This window comes from Canis lupus, chromosome 24 (genome assembly GCF_048164855.1).
Source record: "Canis lupus baileyi chromosome 24, mCanLup2.hap1, whole genome shotgun sequence".
Lineage (NCBI taxonomy): Eukaryota > Metazoa > Chordata > Mammalia > Carnivora > Canidae > Canis > Canis lupus.
The window spans coordinates 20,130,878-20,146,039 of NC_132861.1; the positions used below are offsets into that span (position 1 = coordinate 20,130,878).

Consider the following 15,162-nt stretch of genomic DNA (forward strand, 5'->3'; position numbering starts at 1 on the left):
CACATGTGAGTGAGATATAATTGTATTTCTCTGATTGACTAATTTCACTTAGCATAATAACCTCTAGTTCTATCCATGTCATTACAAATGACAAGATTTTTTTTTGATGGCTGAGTAGTAGTCCATTGTATATATACACCACCTCTTCTTTATCCATTCATAAAGATGTTGATGGACATCTGGGCTCTTCCTGTAGTTTGGCTTTGCGGACATTGCTGCTATAAACAGTGGGGTGAGGTGCTCCTTTGGATCACTATATTTGAATTGCTGGAGTAAATACCCAGTAGTGCAATTACTAGATTGTAGGGTACCTCTATTTTTACATTTTTTACATGGTGAATCTTCATACTCTTTTCCAGAGTGGCTGCACCAGTTTGCATTCCCACCAACACAGTAAGAGGTTCCCCTTTCTCCACGTCCTCACCAACATCTGTAGTTGCCTGACTTGTTAATTTTAGCCATTCCGACAGGTGTGAGGTGGTATCTCATTGTGGTTTTGATTTGTATTTCCCTCATGATGAATGATGTGGAAGATATTTTCATGTGTCTGTTGACCATGTGTATGTCTTTTTTGGAGAAATGTCTGTTCATGTCTTCCATACGCTTCTTGACTGGATTTTTTGTTCTTTGGGTGTTGAGTTTGATAAGTTCTTTATAGATTTTGGATACAAGCCCTTTATCTGATAAGACACTTGCAAACACCTCCCATTCTGTCTGTTATCTTTTAGTTTTGTTGATGGTTTCTTTTGCTGTGCAGAAGCTTTTTATCTTGATTAAGTCCCAATAATTCATTTTTGCTTTTGTTTCCCTTGCCTTCATAGATGTGTCTTCCAAGAAGTTGCTGTGGCCAAGTTCAAAAGGGTTGTTGCCTGTGTTCTCCTCTAGGATTTTAATGGATTCTTGTCTCACATTTAGATCTTTCATCCATTTTGAGTGTATTTTTGTGTATAGTGTAAGAAAGTGGTCCAGGTTCATTCTTCTGCATGTGGCTGCCCAATTTTCCCAACACCATTTGTTGAAGAAACAGTCTTTTTTCCACTGGAAGTTCTTTCCTGCTTTGTCAAAGATTAGTTGATCATAGGGTTGAGGGTCCATTTCTGGGTTCTCCATTCTGTTCCATTGATCTGTGTGTCTGTTTTTGTGCCAGTACCACACTGTCTTGATTACAGCTTTGTAGTACAGTTTGAAGTCAGGCACTGTGATGTCACCACCTTTGGTTTTCTTTCTCACCATTCCTTTGGCTATTTGGGGTCTTACCTGGTTCTGTACAAATTTTACGTTTGTTCCAGCTCTGTGAAAATGCTGGTGGTAGGTTTTTTTTTTTTAATTCAATTTAATTAACATACAGTACTACCAGTTTCAGAGGTAATTTAGTGATTCATTAGTTTCATACAACACCCGGTGTTCATTACATAAGTGCTCTCCTTAATGCCCCTTACTCAGTTACCCCATCCACCCACCTCCCATTGGTGGTAATTTGATAAGAATTGAATTGAATGTATAGATTGCTTTAGGTAGTATAGACATTTTAACAATATTTGTTCTTCCAATCTATGGGCATGGAATGTTTCTTTGTGTCTTCCTCAATTTCTGTCATAAGTGCTCTATAGTTTTCAGAGTACAGATCCTCTACCTCTTTTGTTAGGTTTATTTCTAGGTATCTTATGGTTTTGGTGCAATTGTAAATGGGATTGATTCCTTGATTTCTCTTTTTGCTGCTTCATTATTGGTGCATAGAAATGCAGCTGATTTCTGTGCATTGATTTTATATCCTGCCACATTGCTGAATTCCTAGCAATTTTTTTGTAGAGTCTTTTGGGTTTTCTACATAGAGTATGTTGTTTGCAAAAAGTGAGTTTGATTTCCTCTTTCCCCATTGGGATGCTTTTTATTTCTTTTTGTTGTCTGATTGCTGAGGCTAGATGGCTGGAATTATGTTGAACAGTGGTGAGAGTGGGCATCCCTGTCATGTTTCTGACCTTAGGGGAAAGGCTCTCATTTCTTCCCCATTGAGAATGACGTTCACTGGGGGCTTCTCATATATGGTCTTTATGATGTTGAGATATATTCCTTCTATCTCTACTTCCCAGAGGGTTTTTTTTTTTTTATCAAGAAAAGATGCTGTATTTTGTCAAATGCTTTTTCTGCATCTATTGAGAGGGCCATATGGTCTTTATTCTTTCTTTTATTAATATGGTGTATCACATTGATTTGTGGATATTGATTTGTGGATCCTTACAGCCCAGGAATAAATCTTACTTGGTGAATAATCTATTGGATCCAATTAGCTAGTACCTTGTTGAGAATTTCTGCATCTATGCTCATCAGGGATATTGGTCCGTAATCCTTCTTTTTAGTGGGGTCTTTGTCTGGTTTTGGGATCAAGGTAATGCTGGCCTCACAGAATGAGTTAGGAGGTTTTCCTTCCATTTCTATGTTTTGAAACAGTTTCAAAAGACTAGGTATTATTTCTTCTTTAAATGTTTGGTAGAATTCCCCTGGGAAGCCATCAGGCCCTGAACCCTTGTTTGTTGGGAGATTTTTGATTACTGATTCAATTTCTTTGCTGGTTTTTGTTCTGTTAAGATTTTATAATTTTTCCTGTTTCAGTTTTGGTAATTTATGTTTCTAGGAATCTATTCATTTCTTCCAGATTGCCAATTTTTGGCATATAATTGCTCACAATATTCTCTTTTTTTAAAAATTTTTATTTATTTATGATAGTCGCACAGAGAGAGAGAGAGAGAGGCAGAGACACAGGCAGAGGGAGAAGCAGGCTCCATGCACTGGGAGCCCGACGTGGGATTTGATCTCGGGTCTCCAGGATCGCGCCCTGGGCCAAAGGCAGGTGCCAAACCGCTGTGCCACCCAGGGATCCCACAATATTCTCTTATAATTGTATTTCTGTGGTGTTGGTTACGATCTCCCCTCTTTCATTGGTGATTTTATTTATTTATTTTATTTATTTGGGTCCTTTCTCTTTTCTTTTTGATAAGTCTGGGTTTATCAATTTTGTTAATTCTTTCAAGGAACCAGCTCCTACTTTCATTGATATATTCTTTTTTTTTCTTCTGTATCATTGATTTCTGCTTTAACCTTTATTAATTCTCTTCTCCTGCTGGATTTAGGCTTTGCTTTGCTATTCTTTTGCCAGCTCCTTTAGGTGTAAGGAGATTATGTATTGGAGACTTTTCTTGCTTCTTGAGGAAGGCCTGTTTTGCTATTGAGCATCTTTTCATGTGATTACTGACCATTCATATATCTTCTTTGTAGAAATGTCTATTCAAGTCCTTTGCCCTATTTAACAAATTATTTAAAGATGTATTTATTCATATGAGAGAGAGGGAGGGAGGGAGGGAGAGAGAAAGAGAGAGAGAGAGAGGGAGGAGAGTAGAGGAGGGGCAAAAGGAAGGAATATTCATGCAGACTCCCTGCTGAATATGGAGGCTGGATCTCATGACCCATGAGATCACCACCTGAGGTGAAACCAAGAGTCAGATGCCCAACCAACTGAGCCACTCACCTGCCCCTGCCCTATTTTTGAATTGGGTTGTTTGTTTTGTTGTTGTTGAATTTTAGGAGTTCTATATATTCTGGATATTGATCCTTTATCAGATATATCACTTTTAAGTATTTTCTCCCATTCTGTGGGTTATCTTTTTATTCTGTGGGGAATCTTTTGATGTGCAAAAATTTTTTAATTTTCATGAAATCCAATTGCTCTATTTTTTCTTTTTTTTACTTTTGCCTTTGGTGTCATGTCCTGACAGATTATTGTTAAATCCAGTGGGTGAAGATTTGTCCTGTTTCTTCTAAGAGTTTTTATTGTTTTAGGCCTTACATACAGGTCATAGATCCATTTTGAGTTAATAACCTAGTATATGATACTAGGTTAAGAGTCTAATATGATTCTTTTGCATGCAGATCTCCAGTTTTTTCAGTGGTGTTTGTGCTTTCCTCAATGAATGGTCTTGGTACCAGTGTCAAAAATCATTTGACTACATACTCAATGGTTTATTTCTAGGATCTCTATTGTATTCCATTGGCCTAAAGAAGTCTGTCTTCATACCAATATCACACTGATTTGATTACTGTACCATTCGGGTAAGTTTTGAAATCAGTTAATTGTGAGTCCTCCATTTTTGTTTTTCTTTTTTCAAGATTATTTTGGCTATTTGGAGTCCCTTGAAATTCCAAATGAATTCTAGGATGGATTTTTCTACTTCTTCAGTAACATTGCTGAGCTTTTTTTTTTTTTTTAAAGATTTATTTATTTATGATAGACAGAGAGAGAGAGAGAGAGAGAGGCAGAGACACAGGAGGAGGGAGAAGCAGGCTCCATGCCCAGAGCCCGACGCGGGACTCGATCCCGGGACTCCAGGATCGCGCCCTGGGCCAAAGGCAGGCGCTAAACCACTGAGCCACCCAGGGATCCTCCATTGCTGAGCTTTTGATAGAGATTGCATGGAATCTATAGGCTGCCAATATTGACACTTTATTAATATTAAGTCTTGCACTGTCCTATCTTCAAGTTCACTACTTCTTTCTTCTGCCTCTTCAAATCTGCCTTTGAATCTCTCTAGTGAATTTTTCATTTCAGGTATTATACTTTTTAGCTCCAGAATTTCTTTTTGCTTTATTTTTAGGTCTTCTATCTCTATTGATAGTTTCATTTTGCCCATTCATCATTTTCTTTACTTTTTCTACACCTTCTTTTAGTTCTCTGAATATCTTTAAGATCATTGTTTTAAAGTCTTTGTCTAGTATATTTGTCATTTTGTATTTTTCAGGGACAGTTCCTGTTGTTTTATTTTTTCTTTTGTTTGGGCCATACTTTCCTGTTTCTTTGTATGCCTCATGATTTTTTCCCCTTGAACACTGAATATTTGAATCTAATTAATGTGGTAATTCTGGATATGAGATTCTCCTTCTTCCCCAGTGTTTATTGTATTTTTGTTATTCTTTTTTTTCTTTTTTAATTGTTGTAGGCTGATAATCAGACTAAAGTGTAAACTTAATGTCTTAAGTCTTTTCTGAGCCTTTCCTTGGGTATGGGCAGTTACTTTTAAATTATCCCCATATATATATGGTTGTTTTTTAATGTCCTGTCTTCAATGTTTGACTCCCAAAAGGGGAAGAGCAAAAAATGAGCAGGAGGAATAAAGATGCAGGCTCTTTTAATCTCCTGGAAATTGCTTCAGCCAAAGGGGGAGGGGTTTGCAACAATGGGAGAGGTGGACCAAAGGCAGCCTACCTCTTTGTCTGCTAATTGGGATACTGCCTGTCTATTTTGTGGCAGTTACAACTTCTCTTCTCTCTAGGGAGAACTTCAAAATGGATCAAAGAAAATGAATGTTGCATATATTGTGTTTTCCCAAAATTCCTCTCAGATTTTTCCCTTAGATTCTAAATTCCTAAATTTTGGCAGTTTTATTTTGCTAACCTAGATACCCAAGGATCTTATTAGCCCTGTTTTGTTCCTTTGGTACCGAAAACTACTTCCAGTTTCTATGGGAGTCACATTTCTAAATTTTTACTTCTGGCTACAACGGCTACAGTATAAAGTACTATAAACTTTAAGAATTATTAGTGGTGGGCAGCCTGGGTAGCTCAGCGGTTTGGCGCCACCTTAAGCCCAGGGCATGATCGTGGAGACCCAGGATCAAGTCTTGCATGCGGCTCCCTGTGTGGAGCCTGCTTCTCCCTCTGCCTGTGTTTCTGCCTCTCTATCTCTCTGTTTCTCTCGTGAATGGATAAATAAAATCTTTTATTATTTAATTTTATTAATTTATTAATTTTATTTAATAATAAAATGATATTTTATTATTAAAAAAAAGAATTATTAGTGGTAAATTTAGATTATCAGGTGGGACTTTTATCACTACTTTCATGACCAACCTATTAATTACTTAGAATCAGTGACTTTGGTTTCTTGTATGACAATTTATTTGTTATGAATGAAGCCAAATCATAGTTTTTCCCCTTTGGTACTTCATATATATATATAGCTATATATATGAGTGGTGACTTTGTCAGTTATGTAACAGCTTTTTTATAAATGTGCAAATATTTTCCATTATGAAGGAAACAACAGTTTCTGCATATACAAACATTAAGGGTGCTATTTTAAGCAAAGGGTTCCCCTTGACCATCATACAGATATAAAAACACAATATTAATTTATTTGGTAATTAACATTTACCTGTGCCACACTGTCTTCCAGTTGCTCTTCCTGCCAGCCTATGTATGGCAGAAAATCTATATCTTCTTTGGCAATAAGTTCCGAAATATTTGGAATATCAAGAAAAGGTGACTCCTTACCATCCTATATTGAGTCACAATTAGGTAAAAACAAAACAGACATTATCAAATTAAATAATTATTATTCTAAAGCCCAGTAAATCCTTAGTTTGAAATATGTATGGGTTTCAGATTAGAGTGTGTGTCCTGGGCCACAAGAGAGAAAGAAAGAGGCTAAAAAGACAAGTATACTCAGTTGATTGGTTTTCCTCTTTATTGAGCTGGGTGTGGGTATTGTGCTAAGTGCCTTCTGTTGTGGGCTTTCCTCTTAAACTTATGAAAGAGAAAAGGTGTCTCTCAGGGTGAGGGAAACTCAAGCCCTTTTTTTTTTTTGAGGATCTTGCATTAATAAAAGATGAGAAATGCCAAAATGTAACAAAATTATAGTGTATCTCAGAAGTACACATATACCTAAGTAATAATTATAACAATAAAAATATAACACATGTGACTCATTTAGAGAGATTATCATGAGCTCTAACATTGAGGCCCTTCATGAATGCAAGGCCCTGGTTTGATGGTCCTTTTTGCCTTTTCCCTCCCTGCTCTTCACAAGCCATGAACATGGATATTATCTGTGACAGTGCAAGAATAATTTTCTTAATATGTAAATACGAATGAAATAACCATAAAATAACAATACATACCCTTTTCTCAACTGCCACGAAGCTTGTAAATTGTGTTATGAGAGAGTTTTCTTTACTGAGTTTAATAATCAGAGATTTTAAGATTTGCTTCTTCATCTAAAACAGAATCAAACAAATGAAGCCATGTCTTATTTTATTTTTCACTGTTTAGCTATGCATGACCAATAAAATAAGTATTAAATAATAAAAAATGTGTTTTTCTATAAAATAAACCATTTTATAATTAGTATTTCAAATGAAATTGAGTCAATGGCCCTGTCTAAATGTCTAGAGTAGCTGACTCAACATTCCCTGCAAAATAGGATCAAGTGACTGGCTAAATCATAGAAAAAAATAATTCATGTTTATATAGCTCTTTATGGTTACAAAGAATTCTCACTCTCAAGTGTGGTGAGTTTCTGCATTCTTTTACAGGCAGTCTGTGTCTCCCATTTTAAAGATGGGGAATCCCAAGGCATGGAGTAGTGGAGTGACTTGTTCAAGACCATTTGGTGGCAGGGCTGGTCATGGCCTTAAGTAAAACAGAACACAAGGCTGCTAATCCAAGGACAGCCAAGGAGAACAGTGAAAACAAAAGACCATCCACCACCTCCATGACTGTATTAACAGCCAGGTGAGGCACTCTGGTTCCTTTTTTCTGGGACTACTGCTCCTACACTCATTTAAGTTCATGGCTACAGATGGACCAGCCCATCAGGTCCACTGGCTGAGTGGGACCCCAGCCTGGGATCCTCATTGGGTCAGGAAGAAGCAGCAGGGTGGGCTTTGGCTTCATTGTGTCTTTAGCTGGTCATCCACATGTCCTGCACCTGGGCTGCTTCATCACTAAGATGAGAATGACCAATGACTACAGTATATGAGACCTGAGGTAATTTTTATGCCAGATACTCACTGAATGTTCTCTGAGCTCTCCTCTGGCCTCTTTCTGATGAATATAATCATTACAGAATTCTTAGGAAACTAATGACATCAGTTCTTTCATTAATTCATTCAACAAACACTTACTGAGCACCCTGTAGCCCAGGAGCGGAAAATACAGATACAATGATGAATGCCCCCCTACCACATATTTCTCCATCCAGCTATCCTCACTTTACATTTCCATGGATAAATCCATTTAAGAAGAACCAATAACAATGAAAAGAGCAAACCTCATGATTCGTTTCATTTTCATGGAGAATGCCATCTTCATAATCTCGGATTAGACCTTGTGCTGTCAGTTTGTGGATCATCTATGTTAAAGCAGCAAAGGGGGAAAAAAGATTCCAATGGCTTCTGATCAAAGTCTTACTTAGAAAAACACTTTTAAAATTGAGATATAATAGTACATACAATAAAAAATTTACCCTTTTTAAGTGTACAGTTTGATGAGTTATAACAACATACACCTCTGTGACCACCATCGAAATAAAGACACTGAACAATCCCTTCACTTTCAGAAGTGAAGGGCATAAGAAGCCCCTGGCATCCACTCATCTGTTTTCTGTGCCTACAGTTTTGCCTTTGCTATAAAAAAGCATTTTGCAAGTTCAATGTATTTCAAAAATTTTCAACTATTATTCTACTGTAGGAAGAGTCAGCGTAGTGCTGTGATACCTAACCAAATGTGACCTCCACTCTGAAGGGCAGGGGCAGCAAAACATGTACTGGGAGGTACCACTGAGGGACCTTCCCCTTTCTCTCCAGTGACTAAGAAACACAACTGATTTTAACATCAATATTTGCTTCCAACGATAATTCCAACTCTTTTGCCATTTTGTTATCAATAAGGCCACAGTTCTTTAGACATACAGCTATAAAAACTGCAATTTTATAGAAAATGACCTCTTTCCAGCTAAAATTCTCTTACTTATTAATTCGCCCCTTAGATTCAATTTTTAAAACAATATGGAGATTCTTTCAAGTTCTATACATATATCGCTGGCAAATAATAAGTTATAATTGATTCAGGGCCCAAAAGTAAGCCATATTTTATTTAAAGAAACAAAAAGTCCACAAAGTCTGGGAAATAGTCTGGGCTTGCAAATAGTCCCATGAGTAGCAAGCTACATATATACTAGATAGGCTAGGGATTTTCCAGGTCTGATTCTAATGCAAATACTACAAGCTTTTTGGGGATAATTTATTTGCTTTTAACCCCTAAGTAGAAAAAACAAACACATTCTCAATATGTTTACTCTTAGTCCAGTACTGTTATACTTCATATTTCAAAATAACATAAGTGGATCCGTGGTACTTCATTTTTATTGCATCTTGAACCACTTCGAGAATCTCCCTAAAAATGTGCATGTATAGAATACCAAATTTAATTGCAGTTATTTATATCCACTGATGCCCATATGGATATACCTAGACTCAAGCACCCCAGAAGAATTGCTGCATTAGAAACTGAATGAAAGGGTAGCCCAGATGGCTCAGCGGTTTAGCACCGCCTTCGGCCCAGGGCGTGATCCTGGGGACCGGGGTTCGAGTCCCACGGCAGGCTCCCTGCATGGAGCCTGCTTCTCCCTCTGCCTGTGCCTCTGCCTCTCTCTCTCTCTGTCTCATGAGTAAATAAATAAAATCTTAAAAAAAAAGAAAGAAACTGGGAACCCTGGGTGGCGCAGCGGTTTAGCGCCTGCCTTTGGCCCGGGGCGCGATCCTGGAGACCCGGAATCGAGTCCCATGTCGGGCTCCCGGTGCATGGAGCCTGCTTCTCCCTCTGCCTGTGTCTCTGCCTCTCTCTCTCTCTCTGTGTGTGACTATCATAAATAAATAAAAATCTAAAAAAAAAAAAATTAAAAAAAAAAAGAAAGAAACTGAATGAAAGTGTCCTCATTTGTACAGATAACAATTCTCCATATCCTATTGTGTATTGAAGTGTCAATAAGAAAAACAACAACAAAAGAAGTACATAGAGTATTACATATATGAAAATATAAAATCATTACAACTTTCAAACAGTGAGTTCATAGTTAACATTTTGAATCTTACAGTTCCAGTTGTCTTCTGAAGTTCAGTAGTTGATACTATTGTAGAAAATTCTTTCTCTTGAATTAATGCACATAAAGTTGCCTGAAATGGGACAGTGGTAGAATCCCTTTTTAGCTTTTATACTCCACAGTATCTTAGTTTCACAGTGATTTTCTGTCCCCCTTTAATGGAAATTAAAAGGCTCCCCCATGTCCCTAGTTAACTACCCATTAGGTTTCCAGAAGGAGAAAATCTGCCAGCATATTATGATTTGGGAGGAGGAGAAGGAAGAAAAGAGAAAGAAAATTGTTGGTAACATATGTTGCTCTTCCCATAGTAAAACAAGCTGTGTGCTTCCTTACCTGTGTACAATGAGGAACAAATCCATAGACAAGGAGTCGATCATTGTGGAACAAGGACTGCACATGGGCAGGGGCCTGCAGAGGCTCAGGTGCATCTGTACTTAGTAGCTGCCATTTGATGGAGACAGAGTGGCAACTTGGGGAATGTAACCTAGTCATTTGGTCTTCTATCTATTTATAAGAGATGAGTTATTTCTCTTTCAGTGTTACATCCAGAAAAGTTACTTAACACAAAATAATTTTATATTCTATATTTTGGGATTTGTAGCTCTTTGCTTTTTGTTGTTATTGTTCTTCTCTTTCCTACTCAAGGTACTTCTTCAAAAAGATTTTAAATATAATTCTTAATAGCATTAGCACATAATTTAAATATGCAAATTATTCCATTAGTTAACTACTAATGTACAACTTTGGCAGAGAGTAGATTCCAGTTATAAAAATTAATCCTACAGAGGACTTCAATAGATATTTCTCCAAAGAAGATATACAAATGGCTAATGAACACATGAAAAGATGTTCAACATTACTAGTCATTAGGGAAAAGCAAATCAAAACCCCTCTGGGATACAACTTCACACCCTAGGATGGTTATTATGAAACAAAAACAAAAATCAGAAAACAACAAGTGCTATCAATTATGTAAAATAAATGGAACTCTAGTACATTGCTCAATGGGAATGTAAAATGAGGTAGCCACTATGAACAACAGTATGACATGCTGTCTCCTAAAAAACAAAACAGAATTACCATTTGACCCAGAAATTCCACTTCTGTTTTATACCTAAAATAACTGGAGTCAGACCTGAACACATGCTTATTTGCCAATACTCATAGCAGCATATTCGCAACCACTAAAAGGTAGAAACAACCCAAATGTCTATCAACAAATGAATGGATAAACAGAATGTGGTATGTGTTCACAATAAAATATCATTCAGTCTTTAAAAAGGAAGAAAATTCTGACACATGCTACAACTTGGATAGACCTTGGAAACATTATACCAAATGAAATAAGCCAGGCACAAAAGGACAAATATCATTATGATTCTGCTTTCATGAAGTATCTAAAGTAGTCCAATTCATAGTGACAAAATGTAGAATGGTAGTTGCCAGAGGCTGGGGGAGAGTGGAATTGGGAGCTGTTGTTTAATGAGTAGTTTCTGTTTGGGATGATGAAAAATTCTAGAGATGGATGGTGGTGATGGTTGCACAACATTGTGAATATACCTTAATGCCACAGAATGCCTTTTAGGAACAGTTAAAATGGTAAATTTTATGTATACTTGCTTCTAAAAAATCCCTCCATGATGCTTTATAAAGAAGAAATTAGGGGTGCTTGGGTGGCTCAGCTGGTTAAGTGTCTGCCTTCAGCTCAGGTCATGATCTCAGGGGAGTGAGTCAGTGGGGAGTCTGCCTCTCCCTCTCTCCCTCACGTCACTAGTGCTCTCTCTCTTGCTTTCTCTTAAATAAATAAATTTTAAAAAAAAGAATAAATCAAACTATTATCTAGGACAATGACTCAATTAAGGAGAATGTGTTCCTACTAGGTGTGAGACAGACAGTAACTAAGTAACTATGCCTTCAGTACCTTTGTCCTTTTCCTAGGTCCCCTTTCCATTAATGAAAACAGAAGTTACTATCGCTAGATTTATAGAAGATACTATTTCCACATGTAAACATAAAACTAGAAATAAGATGTTTGAGAAACGTACCTGTTTTTTCCAACTATGTTTGGATTTTGAGTTAAAATACTCAAACACTCCGGCACCGTACTGGGACAAAGTCCTTAACATATGACGATTTGCTGTAGAACTGATCACATTTTACATGTTTTAATTTTCAAGAAATTTGAGAAACATTTTTGAATTTCATGTAGTTAACAATGTTGACATAGCTCAAAACTCAATAGATGATACATTACATGCAGAAGAATTACTTTTCTGTAGTTGAAGAGATAAAACTCAAGACGGACAGTATGAAGCATCTGAAGGTTTGGGTAATTTAAACTCTCATATATCAGAAAATATATTTCTTTTTCGCAATAGAATAAAAGAGCAGAAATTCTTGACTCCTGGTTTACCAAAGGAGGAGTAGAGGATTCTGAAAACCTCCCAAAAGTTATCAGAATACTGATAAAAATATCAATCTACTTTCAATGAGTATCAGTTACCCAAATTTGATTCCACAGGCCAAGAACTGGCAGAGTTAATAAAATCTGTATCTTAAAATATGATGTGCATCTAGATGGCAAAAGAGATAAAGAAGTCCCTTTTAGCTATTTAAATAATAATGTCCTATTGAAAATTTCTCTCAATAATAATTCTATAACTATTAAGAAAGTCTTTCTTAGGGAGGTTCCTCCTGAAATAGTAAAGAAACAATTCTTTTTCAGGAAAAGAGCTTAAAGTTATTTCTGAAATATTTCTTAGCCTATTGACTAAGGACTGGACTTGTCTTTAGTCTTCAAAATTAATTGGTGGTGATTACAACACCAATTAGATAATCCCCCTAAGCTGGAGTTTATTTGTATTTTATCGGTTTCATCAGCTAATGAAGCTACCTGATGCATGGATCTCAGAGGACAGTTTGTTACAACAGGTAGGATGAACAGTCTCTACTCCTGGAGAACTCACATACTGCTAGTTTGTGAATACCAATGAGCATATATAAAATGAGGCAGAAACAGAAAGATCCTAAAAACCCAGCAGAAAATCAGTAAAAATTCCAGCTCCCTCAGGCTGGGTCATGTCAAAGCACAAAGTCATCTCCCAAAGGAGATTCATACTCACCCCTCACCCCAGCACCCCTCCCCTTATTTCCTTCCTGGTACCTGGGAAAATCCATCTCCCCTTACAGGCAATTGACTGCTTGCTGTCTGTCTCCCTGTATACAGCACTGTAGTCCAGCATCAAAGAGTGTCTGTCTCATGACAGGCTCTTGGCAAAGAAGGAATCAACAGGGCCCAGTATCTTCACCACTGAGGTCTGAGCCATGACCCTAGCACAGCCTCTGCTACATGGTCAGGGGAGTGGGGAGGTATGGCTGTGACGAGGAAGATGGAACAGGGCACCGATTCAGGCACAGAAGGGGACATGTCCCTGCAGCACATTAGGGCCAGCCACCCGGTATCTGCAAGTTAATCAGGTAAAGTCCATTTAGGAATAATTCCTGGGAGAGTCCACTGTGGGCTGGATCAATTTCCTGGTTGGTCTGTGGTGTTCTGTTAGGCCTCAGATTAGAGAAGAGGACTAGGAGCTGTGACTGAGGAGGAGGGGCAGAGAGAACGAAGGAGCCCTCTGGGCAGGCAGGTCTGCACTGGGTATGCCAGGGTGTGGAGGGCCCCAGCTGAGGCCTGAGGAGCACCCCTAGCCCAGGACAGTACAGTGGCTCCAGGGAGCACCGATAGCCACCACTCTCATTGCTATCCCTACCCCTTGTTGAGGGGCTGTCCTGCTCCATGTACCACCTCAGGATAACGAGGCCTGGCTATCACAGGCCAGGATGGTGACTATGTGAGGGAGAGTCCAGAGAGACCAGGGTTCAGCCATGCTCTGTGCAAACACCAGTTGGGACCCTTCTGTTTGGTGTTTTCTTTATACCCTATACCTCAGATCAATCCAAAAAAGCTAACTATGACTGGGGAGGGGGTTCATTCCAACAATCATGGGGGTCTAGCCTCCTGAGATAAAGATCGTATATCCATCACAGGGTTTGAAAATGCAAATGTGCCCAGCCACCATGTGTGAAGGAGCAAGGAGCCTGGGTGGAGGCCCACCCAGAGCAGCAGCCCTCAGCCCTGGTCAAGAACTGCCAGGGAAAGGGGTGTGCCTGACACTGCCAGATCTTCAGGTTTCTTGGGGTAGGTTGGAAATTTGGACTTTTATGAAAAAAAAATATTATCTAACATTGATTTGGTGCTTGCCATGTGCCAGCTCTGTTCTTAAGTACTTTTTTTTTTTGAGAGGTGCCAGGATGTGGGTCTTCCTTGCACATTTCCCTCACCTCACTGCAGGGCCAAGACTAAAGTCCTTTTTTATATATGAGCTCATTTAATCCTCAGAGCAAACCTGTTAAACCCATGACATTTTCAAGGCATCTGGGTGGCTCAATGGTTGAGCATCTGCCTTGGGCTCAGGTCATGATCCTGGGGTCCTGGGATCGAGTTTTGTATCAGGTTCCCTGCAGGGAGCCTGCTTCTCCTTCTTCCTATGTCTCTACCTCTCTCTGTGTGTCTCTCATGAATAAATAAATAAAATCTTAAGGAAAAAAACCCCTAAAAAACCTATGACATTTTCATTACCATCTTCATTTTATAGACAAGAGGTTAAACAACTTGCCCAAGGATCCTGGCTAACAAGCAGCTGGCTCAGGTGTTGAGACCCAGGCAGTCTGGCCCAGAGTTCTGCAACTCTGTGCTAAAGTGCTTCCATATACTGTTATCAACTTCAAAATTTCTAAAAATCCTGTGTAGGCCAACAAAGAGAACCTACCCACAGGCTGCCTTTTTCACCCACAGTGTTCACCCAAGTGACCAGATCTCTAACACTTACCCGATGCCACAGGAGAACAGCCTGGTGTGCTGGACATTTCTTTTTACAAGCTGCAATGTCAGACTCTCATTCTGGAGGTGCCCATCAGATATCAGGAGAATGCTCCGTAAGCCTTGAGAAGGGTACAGTAAATTTAAATATCGGAGCGTTTTCCAGAAGTCTGTATTTCCCATAGTAGGTGTAGCAGACTGGAGGAAATAAGGTGAAAGGTTATTCACTCCTTTGGGGTATATTCACCATTAACTGTAATCACTTATTGAAGCATGTGTCATCGAAAGTTTAGAGATACTGTTGCTGAAAAGATAATTTTTTAAAAATTATATATTTGTGGAACGACTATGCTTATATCTT

General features: G+C 38.4%; 1 protein-coding gene and 1 long non-coding RNA gene across 11 annotated transcripts in view; one reads left to right on the plus strand and one right to left on the minus strand.

Moving 5' to 3' along the window:
• Positions 1-15,162, plus strand: part of LOC140615863 (uncharacterized) — a 59,804-nt gene that overhangs the window by 31,678 nt on the left and 12,964 nt on the right. For 6 of the 8 annotated variants that reach the window (XR_012016373.1, XR_012016371.1, XR_012016374.1 and 3 more), the window contains one exon: positions 7,362-7,560. The exons of the other annotated variants lie outside the window; for them this stretch is intronic. This is a non-coding gene — a long non-coding RNA (uncharacterized lncRNA). The remainder of the gene's footprint in view (positions 1-7,361; positions 7,561-15,162) is intronic. 8 annotated transcript variants of the gene reach the window in all.
• PARP4 (poly(ADP-ribose) polymerase family member 4) overlaps positions 1-15,162 on the minus strand; it is a 95,634-nt gene that overhangs the window by 24,154 nt on the left and 56,318 nt on the right. For all 3 annotated transcript variants that reach the window (XM_072795849.1, XM_072795850.1, XM_072795848.1), the window contains 7 exons: positions 14,812-14,999; positions 11,974-12,073; positions 10,262-10,432; positions 9,921-10,001; positions 8,099-8,179; positions 6,948-7,043; positions 6,203-6,325 (listed from right to left, as the gene is read on the minus strand). In XM_072795849.1, the coding sequence (XP_072651950.1) occupies positions 6,203-6,325; positions 6,948-7,043; positions 8,099-8,179; positions 9,921-10,001; positions 10,262-10,432; positions 11,974-12,073; positions 14,812-14,999 (840 nt within the window). The remainder of the gene's footprint in view (positions 1-6,202; positions 6,326-6,947; positions 7,044-8,098; positions 8,180-9,920; positions 10,002-10,261; positions 10,433-11,973; positions 12,074-14,811; positions 15,000-15,162) is intronic.